Here is a 25,367-nt window from a genome sequence, read left to right on the forward strand (position 1 = left end):
ATTCTCATCACTGCCAACATGGACAGCATCCTGACCAGTCTTCGTCATTAAATTCACCAGCGTCATGACCACCATCCTTAACACCACTATCATCAGAATCATTTCTATGAATCACTTTGGGAAACAAAATATAACCAACACGAACACTCTGAAAAAATATCAATTTTTAGTCTCACAAATTTCGATAATAAAACATCATGGCAGCCATGAAGAGACACGAGGAAGCATCGTGGTCTAGTGGTTATGACTCATCTTTCAATCTGAGGGACCTGGGATCTATCCCCGGGTCTATCCCAAGCCATGGCGTGTTTTACTTCAAGAAATTTACCCTCACTATCCCAGCTAGCAAGCCGAAGTTGGGCCAATTAATGTCGGCAATTGTCGGCGAAATCGCCGTTGGTAAGCCGACAATAAACTAACATCAAGTAAATGTTGGCATTTATAAAAAAATTGGCGTTGTTGGTCCAACATAGTTTTTGTGATACGTTGCCAATTAGTGTCTATATGTTTTCATCATTCCAGGGGATCGTTTCATCAATATCTTCATCCAAGTTGTCAGATCTGACATCTTTCCATGATTTTGATTGACTGTGAGGCGCTGTTCCTATGGTAACTGTCGGATAAAATGGGACTTGTCGGATAAAACGTCTGACAAGTCCTTTCATGAAACGCCCCCGTGGTGTTCGCAATGAGATTACAATCCTGTTGTACTAAGACATTCCGTTTTAAAGTCAATATACACCAAATATATTTCCTCGCACTTCGAGTTATTATTGTTTTATGTAGCGACATGTTTCTTTTTCATGACCACTTAAAGTGACTGCCCCTTTTAAGGTCTGAATATAAAAAATCCAGTCCACGTTCCGTTTACATTAGTAGATTAGCGACATATTTCTGCTCTTCATGAATTCATAAAAGCAGTTTCTAAAATGCCCCTTTTTCGGGCCGGAATATCATTTTTTTTTTTCTTGGTAAGTGAAATAATAGTGCATCCTACAAACAAGCCTTAAATGCCCCTCTTCAGGTCTGAATTTCAAAAATTTCAGCTCACGCTTCGCGCTCGTAATATTTCATTTGTGAGAAAAGTATCATGATCATGATTACAATCACTGCAAAAGTGCTTCATGTGTTTAGGTGTGATTCTAACAAAATCAGCAAGCGCTTGGCATTCGCATATGGTGAGATATGTATATGCTCTTCATGAATTCCTAAAAAAATAGTCCTGAAAATGTCCGTTTAGAGTAAAAAAAAACCCAAAAAAATTCAGATTACGCTTCGCATAGTTTGTTGAATGAGACAGATACGTATCATGATTTAAATTGCTTATGTTATTTTTTTTTGGGGGGGGCCTGAATATTAAAAAAAATCAACTCGCGCTTCGCGCTCGCATTATTTGATTGGTGAGATACATATTCGTTCAAAGTCCTTAAAATTTCTCTTTTTTGCTGGTGCCCCCCCCCCCCATGCCGTGACCCACGGTGAGCCACCAGCGGCGTACCCAGAAAGTTTTCAATATACTGACTTAAGAAGCACTTCTTTCATAAGCTCTAATTCCATTTCTTATTTTTTTTCTATATCGTTCTTTTTCTTTCCCTGTTTTCACCGTCAAATGCGAGCACATTATTTTTGTCTATTATCGTAAAACGGGATATTTAAATAAGGGCACATTTAATATTTTCGGTCAGGACATGTATCTCACTATAAACAGGCAATACGAGCAATGTTTCGCCCTCGGTCGAACATGAATTTGCATCCCCCCCCCCATATTAAGGTCCATTTAGGGCCCTCAGTTGAACATGTATTTGGTGTCCCTATGTGAAATATGACTTTGCCCTCCCCCTCTTACAAACATGAATATTTCGCCTATGGTCAAACAGCAAATTGGCGCTTCCCTAGTTTAAACATCAAATCGTTCGGTGCCCCCTAGTTCGAACATCCACTCGACGCCCCCCCCCCCCCCAGTTCATTCAATTTGGCGCCCCTATTTTGAACATCAATTTTTACTCCTCGCCCTCCTGGTTTGAACATCAATTGGCGCACCCCTAGTTCGAACATCGATTCGGCGCCCCTCCCTAGTTTGAACATTAATTTGGCGTTCCCCTAGTTTGAATATAATTTTTGCGTCCATAGTTTGAACATCAATTCCCCCCTTACTAGTTCGAACATCAATTTGGCGCCACCCCCGACCCAGTTAGAGCATCGATTCGGCGACCCCCCCCCCCCCCTAGTTCAAGCATCAATGTGGTGTCCCTAGTTTGTACAATTTGGCGTCCCCTAGTTTGAACATCGATTCGCCCCCCCCCCCCCTAGTTCGAGCATCAATTCGGCGCCCCCTAGTTCGAACATCAAATCGGCGCCCCGGTCAACATCAAATGGGCACTTCCGCCCATTTATCATTCTTTTCCCTTCTCCGTTTTCCCTTTTTTTTCTTTCCACTTTCCCCTTATTTTTCCCTTCCTTTTTTGCCTCTTTCCTCTCTTATTCTTCTTTCTATCTTTCCCCTCTTCTTTCCCCTCTCTCTTGTTCTCTTCTTTCTCCCTCTTCCCCCTTTTTTTCTTCTTTTCCCTCTCCCCTCTTCCTCTCTTTTTTCCTCTTCCTCTATTCCTTCCCCCTCTTCCCTTTTTTCTTCTTTTCTCCCCCTCCTTTGTTTCTTTCTTTTCCCCCTCTTCTCTTTTTTTCTTTTGTCCAGCCTCTTCCTCTCTATTTATTCTCTTCTCCCCCTCTTTCTCACCCTCTCTTTTTTCTTTTCTTCCTTTTCCCCTACACCTGATTTCTTCTCATTCTTCCCCCTATTCCTCTGTCCGTTTTCTTCTCTTCTTTCCCTTTTCCCTTCTCTATTTTTTTCTTCCTTTCCCCATCTTTCTCTCCCCCTCTCTTTTTAAATATTTTATCCCCCTCTTCCCTTCTCTGGAGAAAAGTGTTCCATGAGGTAATCATGTGTTCAACCAACATTGGGCATTTCGCTTGGGCATTTTTATTTATCCAGTGTGATGACAATTTTGCCCATTCTAAAGTAATTGCTACTTATTTTTAACCTTACTGGACAATATGCTTCCCGCATTGGTTAAAATGCTGCCCAAAATTGGTTGGACACGTAATTATCCTCATGGTGGTAAAAATATTTCCCAATATTTTTTTACGGTGGAATTCCTTTCCCCCTCTTCCTCTATCTTTTTCTCTTCCTTTCCTCCTCTTCCTCCCTTTCCTTTTATGAGCGGGGGCAGTGGGCAAGGCCCCCTCGGCGTCCCATGGATCCGCGCCTAGGACCAACGATCTATATTGATATCCAAACCACGTCAACGTCACAATGTTGACAATAGGGAAAGGTTGGCAAAGCGACTTCGACTTCATCATGATGTCGCAAAAGTAGGCCATCAATATAACGTCAACAACATCGTCAGTCACGAAGTGTTGGCAATTGGTCAAAAAATATATCGTTGGGCCAATGATTACGCAAAAAATAAGTCCAACGCCATGCCAACATCTGTCATGTCCGTGTTCACAATAGGGGTAGGTCCGGGATAGGTTGGGAAAGTGTGAAAATCTGAATATTGGGCCAACGTTGTAAATTCGACTTCTTTACCATGTCGCAGGTATAGTGATGGGCCAACATCAACGTCTACAGTTTTGCCAGTCGTGAAATAATTGCAAATAATACAACGTTGGACCAAAGTATTAATTTTGATTTGATTAGTATATCGCAAATGGATTTCCGACCAACGTCCCGCCAACATCGTAATGTTGACGATGGAGAAAGGCTGGGAAAGTGTCAAAATGTAAATGTTGGGCCAATGTTATGACTTCCAACTTCTTTACGATGTCGCAGAAGAAGTGTTTGGCCAACATCAGAACAAAGTCCATGATATCGTCTGTCACGACATGTTGACAAACTGGTAAAAAAAAAAGTAGGTTCCAAGATATTTCACATTGAATCTATATAATGTTTAAAACTGATTATTGCATATATAGGCCTCGCTTACAATATTGTTCTAGGTTATAGTACAACAATTATTCATATTATCTCGTTTTAAGACACTATACATGAGTAGGGGATCGGAGGCTGGGTACGGTTGAGCATAGGGGTGATAGTTGAGCCACCACCCCCAGGCCGATAATTAATGAGTCAGACGTGGTGGTGGTGCCCACTGTATAGGGTACCCTGCGGGGGGGGGGGCGGCAGACTGACGAGCCACTACCCATGAAAAGGACGTATCCCTGCCCCCCCCCCCCTGACGAGCTTATAAGACCTTTATTGCCCCCTGACGAGCTTGAACTCCCCCCCCCCTTTTTTTGCTTGTCATTGTTTTTCTGGTACGGAATCCTTTATTTGTGATTGAAGACCTTTTTTTTGGCGGACGGTTTTGCCCCTCACCCCCTCCCTGTGGAAACTTGGTGGTGCCATAATTATATTGATGACCCATTACACAAAACCCCTAACATATATTTCACTCAAAAAAGTAGGCCTATTCAAAAAGGTGTGAAATATTTATAAGCGCTTTTTGGCCCACATGCATCTTTAAATACAGGCCAGGTATATGGCTCTTCATTCTTGTCGTGATAGTCTTTTGCATGATAAGATGATGGATGCATGCAAACGAAACTGTTGATGTGAAAATATCACATAAGTTAGGATGACTGGGGTGGGTGAGCCAGCCAACATGGCACTAGATGAGCCATATGGCAATTCAGGTACTTGAAACACACTAGATATGCAAGCAGAAATTAAAAGGACCAACTTCATGAGACAGTTGTTTTCATTTTAGAGGATGTTAGTATTTATAGAGAATTAGCAAGTAAAAAAACCTTAAATATAAAATTGTCATGCTGGCTCTTGTTTTTGTTGGCTCAACTTACCGCAGAAGGTGGCTCAACTTTATACCCCAAGTGAGGCAAATTAAGCCATTTGCCCTTTTGACATATAGTTTTTTTCAAACATGTCAAAAGGTGACAGTGACCCGGACAGTGACTTTGAGTGTGGGGGTAGAATGTTATATATAGGTAAAACATGTTTCCCAAGAATTAAATTTTAAGGCAAGGTACAGATTTCTACAAGATTATGAATCATGTACAGTAACAGAAACGAAAAATTGCTCAACTTACCCCGCCTTGTTAGACTAGAGCTAGATACTCATACAGATCTAGCTCGAGGTCGCGTGTTATGCACGTATCGCAGCGGGGCCGAGCGTATGACTTTTGACCGTACCGTCAGTGTTTCGAAATTACCCGAACTTTCCGGGAAATCCAGACGTTTTCCAGGTAATTTCCGGGAAATGAAAAAATTCCAGGAAATTTCGGGAAATCCGAAATTTACAATTAAACAACAAACGTAGAAGCTATCAACATTCATGATATTCAGGTGACATCTTAATGTTTTACAGCCATACGTAGCTCAAAATTTTTCGCTCGCGCTCAGTGTTTCCACAGCTCCAAAATAAATTAATTTCCCGAAATAAACCGGGATTCCAAATTTCCTGAAATTCATAAATATTTCCTGCAGAATTATCAAGATTGATTTTTAACGAAATTTTCGGCCGGCAATAATACAACGAGTGTAAATTTGTTCCAGATGGCAAAAATCAGGGAATATAGCATTTTTTTTTTGTCCCCGCCCTCTTTAAAAATAGGAACTACATTACAAAATGCGAGCGCGGAGCGCGAGCGAAAATTTTTGAGCTACGTATGGAGGTTAAAATCATGTAAATATAATATGAATATTAATAGTTGCTATATTCAATTGTTGTTTCATTGTAATTTTCGGATTTCCCGGAATTCGGGTAATTTCCTTCAAAGTGGAAACTCGCGCGCGCATTTGTAATTTTGTTCCTTTTTTTCAGAGGGCGTGAACAAAAAAATGCTAAAATCCTTGATTAGGGCCACCTAGGCCGGATTTATTCTCGCTGTATTATTGCCCGATTTTCGTTTAAATTCAAACTTGAAAATTCCAGGAAATATCTATGAATCTCAGGAAATTTGGGATTCAGTTTCTCGAAATTTATTTTTGAGCCGTGGAAACACTGCGTACGGTACCGGTACCATACCCGGTACTATCTTTGCCGGTACGTACGTTTGCCTACCAATTACGCCTTCCGACTCGCATTCCCACTCTAGTACAATGTCAATGGTACTCTGAATCGAGCATCAAAGGGTAGATTGTAGTGTAGCCCTGCATTGTAATACAAAAAGGGTGAGTTAGACTAGAACTCTAATGTTTTGTTGTGTTATTTGCATTTTTGAGACATTGACTCGTTGTTTATGGTGTGCACTTCATTTCAAATATTTTCCGTCTTGTTTAGCCAAGCCAAACCCTAAGCCAATGCAATGAGCAATGGACGTTATAGATTTCCTTAATCGGCGTGTGCGATTCTCATGCACGCATGTCGCATAGGCCTTATCACAACTTCGTGATTCAGGCAGTCGGGAAATATAGCGTGGAGAGAGTAAGTTAATTACTGACGTAGGCTTAATTATGATGGTGGTCCCCAAGTCTGCGCACCTATTTTAGTTGTCTTGTCTTTCCGTTAAGATTTTACTCAAATTTCTTTCTTTTTATTTCACAAAATCTTTCAGATACCGGGGTAATTGTGGCCAAATCGTGGTTTCGGGAACCACTTGTCAATTTGTGTACACGCACTTTTGTGTACAATTTAAGTGAATGGAGGTGGAAATAAGGAACCGTGCGTGTGACTGATTAAAGCGCTGCTGTATGAAGTGAACGGTGGTTCCCAATATGATAATGCCTTCATGACAAAATTATGAGTACACTCATGAGTAAGTGTATCTCGTCAAAATCTACCTCGAGCGAAGTTTGTGCCGGCTCCTCTACACTACACTCCACCTACCAGAACTTCGAGACCGTGAACTCTATCTGATATTCTGAGTGACAAAGGTGGGATTTTATGGGGGGGGGGGGATAAGAAATTCATGCAACATCATGATCTTTAAAAACAAAAATTAATATTCTTACTTTACACCTACCTAGTTTCATTTCTTTTCCATGCGTCTATCGGTCTCAAAATTGGTGATTTAGAGGCAACATGAAATTCCTCACACATATAATTAATCCGCTGCCGATTTCAAAACATCGCGTGCGCACGTGAGGGTCCAAGCCCGGACTAGACCCGTACCTTGCGCATATCGCATGCGATACGGCAGCATAATTTTTATACGTGCGAGGAACTTAATGTCAACCTACTCTCGAAAAGTCAAAGCGAATGCTCGCTTTCTCCATGGAATACGCTGTACAGCGTGTACATCTGCAGATGGACCAGACTTCCATTCAGTTTTATTATTGCTTGCTTCATTACCATGAAATAATATGTCATTGTGTACTTGTATGTCAAGGGGAAAATAATACCTTAAAGGGTGAATCCAGATGGAATGACTCTATTATACTAATTCATGTACTTGAGCTTATTTTAAATGGCGTTCTTTCCCTGTCCAAAAAGTGAGCACAACACTCAGATATGTTTCTTAAAATGAGAATATTCTTTATTATATGGTCGCATTTCATAAGTTGGGTATGCAAAAACGGTGGAAGTTGAACAAAATTCCATGCAGTGCTGACGATAATTTGTAGCTACATCGCAGCCCCATGGCCAAATTTGTTTTTAAGGTCTCATTTTGAAGCTACAACTATATGCTAAATATACAGGCATGAGATTTCTCCGCGGATCGGCGGATTTCCGCGGATTTTGAAATTCTAAAAAAAAGCCTCCCTTATGAGGCTACCATATCCCACCGTCAGTACATGTATGTGCATTGTGAACAGTGCAGTGTGAGTACCGTACGTGTGCATTGTCTATGCAGCTGGTAACTCTGGGAGCCCAGGGGCTTACCGTGTATTTGACCATACTCACGGGACTAGCGTGATTTATGGTCTAAATATTTCTCCGAATGAATTGTGAAAATAGAAATTATGCACTTACCTCGATTATATGGATGAAGGTCTAACGAGAGGCAGTTTCCTGACATCTGGGCACAGACTGGAACCTCAAAAAACGTTCTCTCCTACCCCCATCTCGATCTGCCATTTTTGTTATGAATCGTAACAAAATGTCCAATCGAGATGGGGGTGTAAGGAGAGAAATTATGAAATGTTGAAATACAATCTTAATTCATAATTCTTGTTCATTTAAAGCATTTGTTGTGTTAAATGTCACTACTTTTAAAACAAAATAAAGTTCATTTATTGTCAAAAACAAACTTTGGGATATATTTCAATGTCCCTACACAGTAAAGTAGGGAAAAGTTAGCCAATGCGTACATTCAACAACATTTTTTTCCTAATTTCTTTAGATTTCAATATAGATTGGGTCTAATTCCACTTTAGAATTATTCAAAGACTCTTGGCATCACTTTTTATTGATGTACATTCATACAATCTATATAGGCATGCAGTTAATGAACTTTCATAACTAAAACGTAATATTTATTATGCCACACTTCTTGACGTTTGTACATGCTTCATTGATCAATGTGTTACTTAATTGGTTGTAATTTTTTGCTTTTATTTCATCTTTATAATATTGTACTTTGCCTTTGTTTATACTGTTCACTGGATTTTTCAGTCTTTGGACTGTTTTGCCAGTTTTCTTATTGAATAAATACCATACTACTACTTCTACTAATCTATTCTTTTATGTCATAATGAATGTACATGTCAATGTATACTGACTGACAGTCTCATATTTCTAAATTCTAAAAATTCTAGTTTTAAATGCAAAGAACAACTAAGTTTTATTCAAATTTGACAAAGTTCTTTGAAAATATTCAAGAATTAGCTTTGGTGCATGTGCATGTTACCTCCAGTCTGCAATCAATCTAATTAGTAAATTTTAGCAAAAAACCCCAACAATTTGTAAAATTCAGTTTTTCCTTTATAAGTCTTGTATCAATCATTGCAAAAAAAAAACTTTTTTCTAATCATGGTGTAGTGAATTTGCAAGGCAATTATGGGTGAAAGTCAGCTTTTTTTGAAAAAATTGCAAAATTAAACATCGTCAAAATTAGATGTACCGGTAATTAATATGCATGCAATAACAGATCACCATTTTTTTTTGTTATGGATAATGTTCTAATAATAAAACTGCAAAATACTAGGGTGATCCAATGTACAGTGTAGCATTAATTTTTGATACCTGTGACCATTTTATGTGCAAACGAGCCAATTTGAAAAAAAAACCAACGCAATTTGAAAATCCAAATTTACATTGACATCAATGTGTATGTATTAATTAGATATAAATGAGCAAATTTAAGAAAAAATATAGGTATTTTAGGATAAAATCCTCCTTCATTATTTGAAGAATGGTAATACCTATTTAACAAATAACTTTTTTGACCATTTTTACTCTGTTCACGAAATTGGACTTCACCTTATGACATGTGACCATATGGATTGATGTGCACAATGAACGTGGAGGAAAGGATTAAAAGGAACATGACAAAGCGATGGAGAAGGGAAGAACAAATGGGGAAAGAGCAAGAGGAGAAAAAGAGTGGTGTTGAGAAAGAGTTATAGTTAGAAGAAAACGATACACCACTCAAGAAGAAACAAGAGTAAAAAAAAAAAACAATTATCACATCCATTCAAATTTACAACACACAAGTCTATGCGCTGTTTTAAAACACATCTCTTTTTGTAAAAAAACACATTTTTTGTGAAAAAAAACGTATGTTTTCAAACACTGTTTAAAATGTGCCAACCCTGATTTAAATTAATGGAATGTGGATTTTTTCTTATGGTCATGTAAGCTTATTTTCTTGGGGGTCACCATATTCCACTTTTTTTTCCTCAGAAACTTGGAAAAGTCCACAATATTCTTCTACATTCTAAGGTATTGAGTTTGAAGTCAACAAGAATCTGCATTATATATATATATTTTTAAAAAGTCCAAGCAGAATTCTACAGACCAGTTTTTGGATTCGTTCAAAGTCATTAATCTGTTTCTTATTGACAGATCCAGTGAATACGATTACACAGTATTCCATGATTTGGCAAATAGTATTTCAAAATTTCATTGTTTTTATCTTTATTTGTAATTTCAGAGCCTCCAGAAGGTAATTTAGGTGATGACTAGTTATACGACAACCATGGAAGGGTGTGCACCACAGCCTCTATCAAGACCAAATAGTATCGATGACAGGTCAGTCTTTCCACAAATTTAAGCTCTCCTAGTTCAGACAAGTTTTGTATAACTGGTGACAATTTTAAGTTTTTTTTTTTTTTGCTGAATCTGAGAATCCTAATTTAACCAGTTTTTCTTATGCCCCCGCAGACAGAGTCCGGAGGGAGCATTAAGCGTTGCCCCTGTCCGTCCTTACGTCCACCCCCCACTTGGTTTCCGCGCAATGACTCGAAAAATATTTAATCAATTTTAGAAATTTTGGGTGTGTAGGTAGATGACATCAAAATACAGGCAACGTTAGAATTCGGAGTCCACAGGTCAAGACTCAAGGGTCACAGCTCATTGAATATGCGAGTTGGTGTCCGCGTGATAACATGAAATTTTCAACGGATTAAAAATTTTGTTGGTGTGTAGGTAGATGACACCATGATACAGGATTACTTTGAACTAGGAGTCCGCAGGTGAAAGGTAACAGCTCATTGAATATGCGAGTTGGTTTCGGCATGATAACTTTGGAAATATTCACCAGATATTAAAAATGTTTGGTGTCTGTGTAGATGACACCAAAATATGATCAGGTCACATCAAATGACCTGACTGTCATATCTTCTGTCAGTGATTATTATGGGAAAAGTGAGTCTTTAGGTCAAAGGTCTAATTATTTTTTCATTATAATGCATATTGGTTTCTGCAAGATATTAGGTTCAATCACACTGAGTGAATTTCTGATCACATTAAGCGGGGACATCTGTTTCCTTTGGACACCTCAAATTTCTAGAGAGAGTGTATTACTGTATGATCAAAATGTTGCACATGGGTAATGATCTAGGAACTGTATGTAGTATATGTAGTTAATGTTGTATACATCTCGTGCTGAGCAAAATGGCTGCGTAGGCACATTGGCCTTTAATGAATAAAGATTTAAGGTTGCATTAATTAATCACAGATTTCACAATAAAGTCTGTAAAACCAAAATTAATTGTCACTACATCACTGTGGATCCAGATAGATATGGTGCAGTTATATTTTTAAACTGAAATTTTTGAAATCATAAAATCTAAGCTGAAAAAAAATGATCACACTTCGATTACCAACACAGTTGTGCACATGTGGGACAGTGTATTATTATTGCTTGGAAGAATAGCGTACAAAAGCTTTGACTCTTAAGAAGCTTTATATCGAGACCTTGTTGTATCTTCAGACTTTGCTATTTTTTCCTAGCTTTTATCTTGTTGTCTCATGACCTTTGCTTGTTTTGTTTACTCTTTATGAATTCAACTGGATTCATAGGCTTCATTCTCCTGTAAAGGTCAATTCTTGAAGTGAAGCTGTATAAAGAGACCTTGCTGTAGACCTTGCTATATTTATCCTAGCCTGTAATCATGTTTATTTATTTAACTAGTACAGTGTATTTACTACTGGGCCATTCCACATGGGAGAGGGTAAAAACAGTAAAATTCAAAATTAATAATATGCATCTGAATGTGAATGTCCTTTGTACAAAAAACCTTATATTTTAAGGAACTGAAAACCTTTTTCAAATACCTGTTACGGTTTTTGCTGAGTGATCTTTTGAATTTGATGACCATTTTCAATTAGAGAACATGTATTTTACATTATTTTGGATAAATTTAATAACTAAAAAAAGTGTTTTTAAATTTTGGTTCAAAATCATCTAATGTTGTGTGTGAAGGTGTCATAACTACCAGTAGTAAATGTCTTTATCATGGGTATTTTCAAATTTCTCAGAGAAAACTTTGCAATCTACTACAAAAACGGATGTAATTCCGTTACCATGAAACTGAAAAGTTTTCCCTATGAACTAAATACTTACTTAAATTTTATATAATTCTGAATTCTCTGATTTCATGTGATTTACTAAAGACTTAGCAACATTTTTTTGAAATATCATTTCTAATTCTGCTGTAACTGTGGTAACGGAATTACATGGTAACGGAATTACCATTATCATATCTTTAAAGGGGTGTGCGTTAGCCCATTTTGTTCCATTGACACGTTGATATCTTAGCTGAAGATCATAGTTATAAACATTAAAAGCCTTATGATTAGTAATTACACTCCAAATCAGGATGAAATTATACAATTACTTGACAGCAAGTCCCATTCAGTATGGCCTGAGTATAATATTCAGAAAAATGCAAGATAATGTACATTAGCAATATCCTGGTATGTTGATGGAGCATACAAATGTAGGTGAATGCCTTACAAATGATTAATGGGCAATCACTTCTTGGGGAGGAGTAGAAGTAATATGATTATGCAGGATGAGCTTCAAAAAATTTTCATCCGGATTGATTTTGAAAAAAAATGTCATTGCCAAGTACCAGTTCTAATGAGATCCAAAATACTAGACGCACAATCACGAAGTGACCATTTTCACTGTGTGTGCCTTGGAAAAGAATGGCATTCATTTTTTGATAATTGCCTTTGATCAACTCATCCTCAACAGTCTGTAGTGAACTTTTCAGTAAAGAAATTCGGGGATGGCTGGGAGTACATGTTGTTCTATGCTTCAAAGAAGTGGTTATATTTTTCAGAAGGTACTGCCTAATAATTTAAGCAATATCTTCTGTGTAACTCTCCTTGCATCGGAAGATTGGAAATTCTTTCCAACAAGCCATGGTGAGGGACCAGACTCTGGCATTGGCAAACAGTGTAGTGAGCAGTAAAAAGTAATGAGTGGAAAAGATTGAAGTGAGATCCATAATTTGCAGATGTTGCAAGAGTCACATGTACCAAATCTTTATACAGATGACATTTCCAAAATTATGGTGGATTTGACAAAGATATTCAAGATGTCTTAAATTAATTAGCTAGCACCAAACCAATACTGTTGTCCACCCCTATGCAATGGATGCTCAGAAACATGCAAAGTCAGCATCATCCAATAATCACTGCTTCAGGGATAAAGTGAGTACCGGTAACAACGATGACCCTTTAAGTGAGGATGATACACAAAATGAACACTCCTCTACGGAGAGGACATCTGGTGATAATGTTGAGACTTGAGACCAACTGTCATCAATAACAAAACATCTGAGAACAGCAACATAACTCAGTTGGAAATGGGTAGAAATGTTCAGGATTCTGCTGTGAGAAAAATGCAAAGAGACAGTGGTAGTATTCTCAGATACATTCTGATATAAAATAAAATATTAAAAGTAGTGATATAAAATCACCTCAAATTCTTTCCGAAATGGTATTCTAATAACCATTTTGTATTCGTTTTATCTCTGTGACATGTACAAGTACCTATTTATGAAGCAATTTCCAATGAAAAAGGCAGTTTTTTATAGCACTCATCTCATTCAACCAATGAAAAGCCTTTCTGCCATGAGTTTCGGCAAATGAGTGCGATTGCATCAAATCAAATTCTGTGCTTACAGGGATTTAATTGAAAAAAATGAACATTACTTTATTTTAGAAGTCAATATTACACTATTTCCTACCTCATTTCATTTCATAGACAATATTAGTCAACAAAATTATTTGAAATATTTCTTCAATCTGCAAGAAAAATATTAGAGTAGTACTCTCATGATTGAATAATTAATTTTTTCCCTTTATTTTCATTTCAAAATTTTTAGCGAATTGACCAAGAAATATTGCTGAAATTGAAAATGGATAGAGAGAATAGCCTCCACCCAATTTGAGGTTCTTTTTTTTTTCTTCAAAGGAATATTGGCGCAGGCACATCATCTGTGATGCAATAGTTGGATGCGCGATGATCATGTCTATATCCTAGGCACTGTTTTGTCACATATCTTTAGATATGGGAGATAAAACTTCATCCCGGATAAATTTTCATATTTTGTATGAAAGATGACAATTTTTAATAGAAATACAATAAAAAATCATGGCCTAAGAAAACCAACTCGGGTCATGAATATGACATGACCATCAAATCACTGCAGTTTCTTAGGGTCACATTTGGGAAATACATCTGTCAGGAAGATGTCTGATATTGACTTACATGTAATACTCAGATCTGCTAATTGCAGTCCTCAGTGAGCCACATACATGTATTGACAGAAAATGAATCCTTACCTTTTTAAAGATAATTAGATTAATTGGTGCACTAATTAAGAACCAATTATTGCTTAGTTGTCTACAACATTCTTTCAAAATGTAAATGTCAACACTATTTTCATTTGGTTTCAGCATTGATTCTCATTTTCAGTACATTTATTGAACAACCGAATAGAAAGATTTCAGTTTAACTGTTTTAAGATGCCAATTTTATATGAAACTATGTTTCTTTTGAGTATTCACTGAGTTTAGAATATCTTAAACTATCATCTACACAAATTTTTGACTAAATATGCAGATCTGACCAAATGCTGTCCTCAGTTTTTGTAAAATTCCTGATATGTATACGGATGGCTGTAGTCCATGTAATTCCGTTACCATGAGTATTAGTGATGATTTTTAGCCTTTGCATAATTATTTTTATCAGTACAGGAGGCAAAAAGTGACTAGTAAGTCCCAATACCCCTGAAGTTGAAAATGAACTAAAATTTGATTACCAATGATCCGTAATTTTTTGTAAAATTATGTTTATTCATGGTGGAGCCACCTATCACATACTATATACTTGTATTTTATTTGATATTATAGACGTGAAGTACTTAGTTTGCGTTAAATATTAGAGAAAAATATATGAACAAGCTTTATTGGGGCATTTATTCAGTCATAAATGCCTAAAAATACTAATTTACTTCACATAAGTCAGAGGCGTAATTCCGTTACCATTATGTGTAATTCCGTTACCATGTACTTCCCCTAAAGAAAGCCCAATCATGAAAATTTGTTGATGATATTTGTGAATAAATTACTTTCAAAATAAAGTTGACATTATAATGAATTGAATCAGACATTCACTTGGAGCTAGTGTGTTGTAGATTTCAGAGAAACTTTTACTAAACTTTGTGTTAAAAAGTTACTCATTTCTCTGGTAATTCCGTTACCATAGCACATATCCGTCATTCACATCTGAATGTGTGAGGGGTTTTCTAAAAATGTTGGTTCAGAATATAAAGCACAAGTGGCTATACATAGTATTAAGTTCAGAAAATGGGAAAATACTGAGATATCTGGATGCTGTGAGCAAAAATAACAGCCAAATTTCTCTGATTTGTAATTCCGTTACCATGGAATTGCCCTACTAGTTTTGGTGTCACCTGTGCCTGGGATTCAAATTGCGAATGGAATCACTCTAACTCACAGGTCTCTCCTCCCGATATAACTGATTTGGGGAGTGCAGGTTGATTATTGCACCTGGGTTCCCCCCTTCACTTCCATATATATGAATAGTGCAGTGGGTTCTTAAAATATATTGTGCATATATCCACCTTGTTAGGTGCTCAAGGCGCTCCTATATTACCCGGCTAAGCTAGGCGTTCATAGCGCACACAGCTTTTTAAGGAATTCCTACCGGTACCCATTTACCTCAATTGGGTTGAGTGCAGCACACTGTAGATCAGTTTCTTGCTGAAGGAAATTACGCCGTGGCTGGGATTCGACCCTCTGTTTCAAAGTTCGAAGACTAACCCACTGGGCCACAACGCTCCACAAAATGTGAAGGTCGTGACTCTCTGCACAGGGCCTCCATTTAATGCCCTGTCAGAGGGACAGAGTGTTTTCCACTGTATCATACATGTAGCCTGCATCAATGAGATAAGGAAAGGACATGTTAAAACACAGTGCAGTCATCCGCCCGGGGTGGACTTGAACCCATGTCCGTTGGTGCGACAGGCCGGCACCTTACCAACTGAGCTAACTATGCTCGCTCATGACCTTTGTTTATCTTTACAGGAGGACCTGTTGGGTTTGCTTTGCCACGATAGAAGATGACCGGTCAGCGGAGTGGGTCAGGCCGTGCCGCTGCCGAGGAACAACAAAGTGGGTCCATCAGATGTGTTTGCAACGCTGGATCGATGAGAAACAGCGCGGTAACAGCATGGCCAAGGTCATGTGTCCCCAGTGCAATGCAGAGTACTCCATCACATACCCTGAACTTGGTGAGTGGTGGTAATTTGGTGATTTTTATTGCCAACAAGTGAAAAAAAGTGTTGGTTGATCCGTGGTAATAGACCATCTAGGCCCATGACACAAAGCTTATCAATCATTGTAGAACACTTTTCTACGATTGATTGCATTTTATACTACAATGTACATGTTATTGTAGAAATCAAGTGTATGATCAATTGCTTATCTTTTACAAGATCTTGCTGGGAGTTAAATCATGGGCCAATTTTTTCAAATGATTTCTTTGCTTTCATTAGGATAGGCAAATTGCAAAGCCAGATATTATTTAAGCAGGATACACAAATTGCAGGTAGCATCTGCACATGTAGGCAGTTTAGGGCCTCAGCATTACTCGGAACAGTGTTCATAATAGAAGAAGAAACTGTAATATGAAATATTTGTGAACAAATGTCTGTTGAAAATGTTTGTATATTGATCCTTTCTCAGGTCCCATTGTATACATCTTAGACTTGGTGGACAGGTTCATTTACAAGGTTTGCCCGTTTGCAGCGGGAGGCATCGTTGTAGGATCGGTCTACTGGACGGCCGTTACCTACGGCGCTGTCACCGTCATGCAAGTCCTCGGCCACAAAGAGGGACTGGATGTGATGGAACGGGCGGACCCCCTCTTCCTCCTCATCGGCTTACCCACAATTCCCGTCATGCTCATCCTGGGTAAGATGGTTCGATGGGAGGACTATGTCCTGCGGCTTTGGCGGAAGCACTCGCCCAAGCTGCCCTTCTGGAATTACCTGTTCCCAGAAGAAAGCATCAAGACGCCGATTGTTCCAAGAGTCCCAACGGAGCCTCAGCCGATCTCCGATCCCATCTCGGCGACAAGAGTCCTCTGCGGTGCTCTCATCTTTCCAACTATCGCTACCATGTGCGGAAAGCTTATGTTTAGCTCATTAACGTCTAATCTGCAGAGAACGATATTGGTGAGTATGTTATTCTGGTGTAGAATACCACTTTTTATACTATTTATCACCTTCATAATTGTTCGCAGAAAATCCTTTAATCAAAGTGTTTTTCTTGTCTTTCATCCATTCTCTGGCTTCTATGACCAATGGGTTAATAACAATGTGTTGGACTTATATTGTGCCAAGTCCTCTCTGTCTAGTGCTCCAGGTGCATTTCAAAAATTTATATAAAGGATATTAAAGAATAACTGGAATGTAAAAAATAAGGATTGTTTTTTTTTTTCCGAGTTTAAGAATTTCCACATTTTTTTAATGACTTCAGAAAGGCTGATAGGGCTTGTTCCATAATTTAGAGGATTGGTTGGACAAGTAACAAAGTTTCACTATTTATGTATCTCATATTTGGGATGAGTGGGTTATCATAAACTTAGATTAACTGTTGTTGAGCTCACAAAGGTAGAAGGAGAGTAAAAGATCATTCTAAGAATAATATAGTGATGTTCTGCTAGCTTATCTCATTGGAATGAAGTATCTGTTTTTTGCAGATGTGCTTGTTGTGCATGCAAAAAATTCAATAAATGTTGAATGCTTCATTTTCAAATTGAATGGAAGACTGATACAGACTTACAAAGAAGTATCACCTCCTCACACTCTAATACCGTAAATATGAATGTTAGAATTTAAATCCAGAGGAAAAAATGTGACAATAGACTTTATTTCTTTTGAATCCTCTTGTATCATACACAGGGCGGAATAGCGTTTGTCGCGATCAAGGGTGCTCTCAAAGTATTCTACAAACAGCAACAGTATCTGCGCCAGGTTCATCGCAAGGTCCAAGATTTCCCAGAGGAAAGCCGGTAGCCTTCAGCCATCAAATGCCCTATCCCCCTTTCTCTCCTCTCATTGTGATCTTCAGATCTTCACTCTTCATGTTAAGGTGGTACAGACTTGAGTCATGGTTAATCTCTCCTACATGTGATTTCTGTGCAGATATATATGTACCACTGAATTTCTTCTGTTTGTATTCCGGCTCCACTATTCACGAGTAGAGTGTCATTTTGGAGTATGAAATGAATGCAGTGAAGCTACAGCCCTGCAGTGATAAGTTTTCAAAGAGCTAAAGCTATGTAACATCTAAGAAAATGTGAAATTCTGACAGCAACCCTGTAAATTGCATGATGTGTACAACCAGAAGAATACATCCATGGTCTGCTTTGATGAAGAGGAGTGCCGATTCTCAGACGAAATTCTGAATTCCGGCCTTGGCATGGTGGAAAATTGATTTTCAGGTCATGAGCTTTGAATCGGCTTCTTGTGTTCAAAACAGCTAATATCTGAGTGATTTTCAGAAACTAAATGAATTCTTGCTCTGGCATGCCAGGATGAAGTAATACTGATATGTAGTTTTTCTGTAGAAGATTTGCATGAACTTGGTAAAAGGGCCGTTCCAATGATCTGAAAGCCTGGTCCATCCCAATCATTAGATTGGCGGAGTGCTGGTTTTAGGAATCGGTTGAAATCAGGAGCAGTGCAGTAAGAGCATTGTGAGGACAGGCCAACAGCAAGGGCCCATTTCATAAAGAACTTGCAACTGTTTTAACTTTGCCACTATGGCAACTACTATCATGGTAGCAGAACTCATCAACCAATCATAATCAAGGTTTCCATAGGAGTTGCCGAAATGGCAAATTTACAACAGTTGCAAGTCCTTTATGAAACGGGCCCCAGGTGTTTAATTCAGATCGAGAAGATTGGCATGAAATTTTGAACTCTTTCAAAATTTCATGCCAATCTTCCCGATCGGGTAGCACCCATTTTGAATGGTGGGAAAATGGAGTGTTAATGACATGTGGACCTATCTAAGTGGTCTTTCCAGATGTACTAAAGGCAGCACCTGGATTTAAAGTGAACAAGACTAACTTTATCCCTAGGAACTTTCTTTCACCCTCTGAGAATGTTCAAAGGCACATTTTCTTTCTCCCGATCTTGCCCATTCTGTAGACTTGCCAAATAAGAGCAAGGTCTGCAAAGTGGAGCACGGGAAGGATATGGTACTAATGACTCCCGTGGGAACTCGGCAGGACAGCGTTTTGCTGGTATATGCCAAGCTGGTGTATAAACAATTACCTAGGAAACATTTTTACGTCTGGGTTAATCAGTCAGTGTTTGACCTTATGTAGACGACAGATATTACTCTCTGGTCTTTGTATCAAAGTGGAGATAATGGCAGAGTGGGGATTCGAACTCGCAACATTGCGATTAGGAGTCCAATGCTCTAACCACTGGACCACGCGACCCATAGGATATTGCCACAGTGTGAAGAAAAAGAAAATAATGTGAAGTTTTCATTTTCTGTCTTTGGTCCCAGGGTATGTCTGATCCATACATGCGTAGAGTGCTATTTAGGATTGCTCCGTTCTTATTCGAGTATAAAGATCTTCAATGCCACCATTGCCGATGCATAGCGTTATCGGTTAGGCAATTGAATCTTGGCATTTTTCGTAATCACAAGATTGAGGACCATACTTTATTTACTAGATGAAGTCCCATGATTTCTTTACCAACAGAGCATCAAGAATATTGAAATATGTACAAAGAGATGATTGAGCTTGCAGAAATATTCATAATATGCATTGAAAATTGTGTTTGTGTACAGTACCTGCTTGTCGGGGTGTAAAGAATTGATGATAATGTAAATTATTTATAATTTTCTAGAATGTATATATACAGCATACCGTCTTATGGGATAAATAGCACAGCAAGAATTTAGTGGAAACATGAATGAGCAATGGAGCTATGTAGATCGTACGGTCAGGACTAGTCTGACTTAGATTGGATAATGGGTTATTTTGAGTTTTACTCAAGGCCGTGATTTTTTCAACCACACTTTGTGCATTTCAATCTGAATTGGAAAGGGTGTTTATTAAAAACCACATGGCAGCCCAAAGCTGGATTGGGTGGAATTTACATCACATGATAAATTAAAATGGAAAATATGCTTATAAAAATCACATCTTCAAATCATGATCAAAGATTGATAAACAATGATAGGAAAGAGAAATAGATTAGAAAAAACTTTAAAGCTAAATTACAGCAGTTGCATTAAAACGCAGATTTCGTGAGAAAGTCTGTAAAACCAAGGTTAAGTATTACTATATCATTGTTGATCTAGATCTGGTACAGTTACATAAACTGCGTTTTGTGAAATCATAAAATCTAAGCTGAAAAACAACCACACTGAACATCGCCAACACAGGTAGGCACACGTGGGACAGTGTATATTATATTGCTGGAATAAAGACCTGACGGAAGTACCCGAATCCGTGCTTATTTTGCTTATTTCTCAGCAATTACACAATTTCTTCCAGAATCCTTCCGCACATATATTTTATTCATATAAGCAGACACTTGCGTGGTCATTATATTGGATTCTGTAAAAGGTCATTTTGAGATCGTTACCACAACTGGAATTTATCCTTAATAGAAGGCTTAGCAGGAAGAAGACAGACAATAGAAACAGGAAGGGGGTGGGGGGGCGTTATAGGGAGATTAAGAAGCTGAAGGGGATGTAGGAAGAGTATCCTGATGAAAGCCAGATGTGGATGGAGGAGAAGTGTAATGAAAAATGAAATATGACAAAAAAAGGAAACATAGAAATATAAATCATATGAATGCAAATACATTTTGAAGTTAATATTCAAATCAAAATAGAATATGGTAAATTCAAAATTTCTTAGGCCCATATTCTGAAGTCGGGCTTAACTTAAACTCAGGTTAAAGTTGTGGTTTAAGTATGGATAGCCAATTGTCACATAAATCACTAATGGTAGAGATATCATATTTCAGATCATTTGGCTCTCAAATCATTCATAATTGTCTAGGAAGTATGAATAGACGATTGTCTTCACCATCAATGAATCAGGAAAGAGCACAGAACATAAGAAAAGTACAACTTAATAAGTTAAACCTGACTTCAGAATATGGGCCTTAGAGTTTAAGAAACGACGTTGATGAGTATTAATGATATATAATGTGGATTAAAGCTAGTATAATAGATTGCAGATTATGATATCAGGTCAATAATATAATTTAATTTCATAAAATTTGGGGGACACTTCAAAAATATTTTGTGGTAAATCTGCAATTTGAGTAAGAGATTGTCCGATATCGTACTCTATTTATACTAATCTGGAGAATCTCTATTTATACTAATCTGGAGATTAGTATAAATAGAGTACGATATCGGACAATCTCTGGAGATTAGTATAAATAGAGTACGATATCGGACAATCTCTGGAGATTAGTATAAATAGAGTACGATATCGGACAATCTTTGTCACTTGATAAAGAGTTGCAGCGGCACTCGAAAACTCGTGAACTTGTAAGCTAGTGAACACTTTTTGCGAGAGTGATCACGAATTTTCTAGAAAGCCAGTGAACACTTTTTGCGAGAGTGATCACGAATTTCCTTGTTGACCATAGTAGATTGCGAGACAAATGAATACCCTCTAGCGATTATTTCAATCCGCAATAATGAACCTATTTAGTATTAGTGACCAAAGATATTCTAACTTTGATGTTGAAAACCATTCGACCATGAAGAGAAATTACTATGCTGTGATGTCAATGATGGAATAGTGCACTATTCCATCATTGACATCACAGATTATGTGCTCTCTCGGACGCACCGGATATCGAGATGTCTGTAACGGACAAGTCCTGTGGAGGGACGGCATATGCACTAATCAGATTCCGCTGAGTGCGGTGGCTTCAGAAAAAGTAGGCCAGTCAGCGCAAGAAAGTGGGCTCTGTGCAGTGCCGCAAGTTATCTAGATTTGGTTCAGATAGGGGATGAACCACTAGGACTAGATTATCGAGATCCATCGTTCTGTCTTATGAAAAGTAGGAATTAAAACAAATATACCTGGTGGGTGTTTCATAAAGCTGTTTGTAAAGTTACGAACGACTTTACGCACGACTGGAACATGTTCTCAGGTCATATCTCGATTACATAGGGATATCACATAGCACAAGAAAGGATCACCAGTCGTGCGTAAGGTCATTCGTATCTTACGAACAGCTTTATGAAACACCCACAAGGCGTTTCTTTCATAACTAAAGAGGGAATTATCCATCCCTGGTTGGACTGGTAATGATACAGGGATGCCAGTTTTCAGGCAAAAGCCTGAATTCAGGCTCTGGCAATTTATTTTCAGGCCATAGTTTTTAATAGCATTTTTGTGTAGAAAATATTGTATTCTAGGTGATCTTCAGGCCCTCTGATCAATTCCAACTGGCATCCCTAATAATACTATTTTCCCTTGTGGCTTCCCCCCCCCCCCCCCCCCCCCCCCCTGGTAAAACTGATAATTACCAATCCAACCTCGGGACAAACTATTGCTGCTATGCTTCCTCAAACCTTTGTATACTTGTATACCATCAGGAGACAGGAAATCCATCTGAGATTCATATCTGAGACCATACAATAGGTCAAAAAGCCATGTGTGATGGGACAGCTAGAATATTAATTTGTTATATTCTTGGTTGTGATGTCACTTCAGTGAATGTAACAGCATTATATGCAGTTATATTCAGCTTTATTAGCTGAGTAATAAGGCTGTTTGATGCTCTTGCTATTCTGTACTTGTACATGCTTGATGTGTTGCACTACATGTCGTAGCCACATTGCATCATGCAGCGCGAGTTTTGTCATGTAGCCATTTTGCAGACTCGAAATGGTGAATCTACATAGGCTGCGTATAGCAGATACTTCTTGGTCTACGTATTTCCTCAGAGCTGTGGGCAGAATATAATCTTGTGTGAAAAAGATAACTCTGTCAGGGAAATGAAATGTTATATTCATTGTTTAGGCAGGCAATTTCCTCAATTATTTTCTTCATTTCCTTGAGAAAGATATAGATTTCCTGGAAGTTTGATAATTACCTTCAAAATGGAAACACCGGATGTCCTTTTCCAGTATCTTAATCTCGATGAAAAATTTGATGATTTTATGTAATGTACTTGCCCAAAATTACTTTATATGAGTAAATATTGATTTTTAAGTTCAGACTGAACAAAATATGGGTGCCCCTTTATTCAAACAGAGTTTTAACTAAAAAAATATGTGATCTCAAGTCCCTTATACTGAAATTTTCATTTGTTGAAAATCAAGTTGTGTATTATTATTTCATTTGCATTTGATCGCAGCTCTTTCTACAGTGGCCCCAAATCTGTGATTTTTTTTTTCATGGGCTCGTTTTGAAAAAGGTTTTCCATGGGGGCATTTTAGAGGCAGGTTTGTCTTGAGCCCCTCCCTCCCTGTATATGATATTCATCCTTTACAGTTTTGTTTCAGTTTTGCTTTCTAGTTATGAAGGCAACATTATTTAACATAAGCACACCTTACTGTTACGCATCAGATTTTATCTGATTATTTGTGTTAAGAGTGTCTCGTATCAATTTTTTAGCAACATTCACGTTTACCCTTTATATATTTTAAACAACCTTATGGCTAGCATTACTGATACCACTGCACTGTTATATGCACAACAGAATGCTTATGTGTAGCTTCACAATTTTATCGCAGTATTATATATCGTGGTTTTGGGAACCACTCGTAGATTTGTGTACGCGCACTTGTGTACAAAGTGAATGGAGGTGGAAATAGGGAACCGTGCGTGTGACTGATAAAGCGCTGCTGTATGAAGTGAACGGTGGTTCCCTATATCACGATAATGCCGAAGTCTCTGTCGAGGGACGGATAATTGAAACTGCAGTTTCATCCTTGACTCTGGACAAACAACATGATTTGCAATTTTTTGTCAGCTCCGAAGAGTCGGACAAAACTTTTTTTTATTCACCAATTTTCGTCAAGATTTCCCAGATTTTCATTGCGATTTGACTTGCATTTTCAATTCATTTGCTGCTTGCTAGGATTGATTCTGCGTTGCAATGAGAATAGTCCCTAGTATGGCCATCATGAAGGACTTCTACACTCATGTGCTTTTCACACTGCACATATTTTCCTAAATCCTGGGAAATTGGTGGGGCTGAGGTAAAGGGGGGGGGGGGGGGGAGCCTTAGCCCCACAAATTCCCCAGGGTTGAACTTGGCCCACTTCGGTTTCACACTAGCAAAGTGGGCTAGCGTGGTAAATAGTGCGGTACTATCTGGCCCCGCAAAAAAGCAGGGTTAACCGGCTTATTTTTGGGTGCTAGCACCACAATTGCGGTGCTAAGAGATTAGCCTATAAGAGATGCAGTATGAAAAGAAATTGAAATACATGTACATGGACATTGTTTTCCAGTGATAAAGACTACAACATGAGGGTTGTATCCAAGTGCAATGTTGTCAGCCTAGAATTGTTTTCGTTATGATATTAATAAAGATGTTTAGTTGAAAGCTTGTATATTCCTAGCCTGCAATCTAGGCAGTGGTAGGCTGCAGCTTTTATCTTTGCCTTTATACAAGTCTAATGCTGTAGTGTGAAAAGTCAGCACCAGTCTGATATGGAGACTATATGCATGAATTAATGGAGTTATGGAGCTGTCACCGCCTATACACTGCAGTCTTGCGTTACTTTTCTGTTGTGTTCTTTTTTATTGACCAGAAAACTGTCACATTCATCAATAAAAAGAAGACAGGTCACTTCTCTATTAGTGTGCAAGAAATGTGTGGTTTTATAAACACACTTAATTACATGCTAAACGTAATGATAAAAGTTATGACAGGGACTAGCAGTCATGAGTTCTTTTCATGTTTTTCAGTACCATAATATCACAGCGACTTTGTCAAGCACACAATGATTTTTTTATTATATTGTTGTAGTTTCATTCATCATCGATTGGAATCTGTCTTGCCTGTATACAGTTTAAACACAAAATAGAACGGGCTTCACAAGTCTTTGCAGGTCATTTTCTTTACCTATGATCTTCATTTCTATATCCATGTATATTGCTGTTCAAATAACCATTAAACTTCTTTAAACTCCAGTATTTTATATTTAAAGAGCAATACTGCATTTTCATTAATTTGTGTTAGATATATACATGTATTAAATGTAAATGTTTGTGTATATTTAAATCTATAAAGACATTAAATGAGCATTACTCGCAATTTGCTGTTGTACGATTTGCTTTATTGAAGATCGCCTGGGGTGGTATTCTTAGATCCATTTTATTATATTTAAAAAATCTTATCTACACTATTGAATTTAGTGTGCCATTAAATAGGCAACTAGATGATAAATGCCTCATAAAATGCTGTGTTGTAT

General features: G+C 37.9%; 1 protein-coding gene across 1 annotated transcript; it reads left to right on the forward strand.

Moving 5' to 3' along the window:
- Window positions 1–6,090: 6,090 nt before the first annotated feature.
- LOC121425029 (E3 ubiquitin-protein ligase MARCHF5-like) lies at window positions 6,091–20,447 on the forward strand. Its single transcript, XM_041620964.1, has 5 exons — window positions 6,091–6,184; window positions 10,048–10,145; window positions 15,963–16,168; window positions 16,623–17,113; window positions 17,843–20,447. The coding sequence occupies exons 2-5, from the start codon at window positions 10,072–10,074 to the stop codon at window positions 17,954–17,956; spliced, it is 885 nt and encodes a 294-aa protein (XP_041476898.1). The 5' UTR covers window positions 6,091–6,184; window positions 10,048–10,071; the 3' UTR covers window positions 17,957–20,447.
- The last annotated feature ends 4,920 nt before the right edge of the window (window positions 20,448–25,367 follow it).

The sequence above is a fragment of the Lytechinus variegatus genome, chromosome 12, assembly GCF_018143015.1.
Source record: "Lytechinus variegatus isolate NC3 chromosome 12, Lvar_3.0, whole genome shotgun sequence".
Lineage (NCBI taxonomy): Eukaryota > Metazoa > Echinodermata > Echinoidea > Temnopleuroida > Toxopneustidae > Lytechinus > Lytechinus variegatus.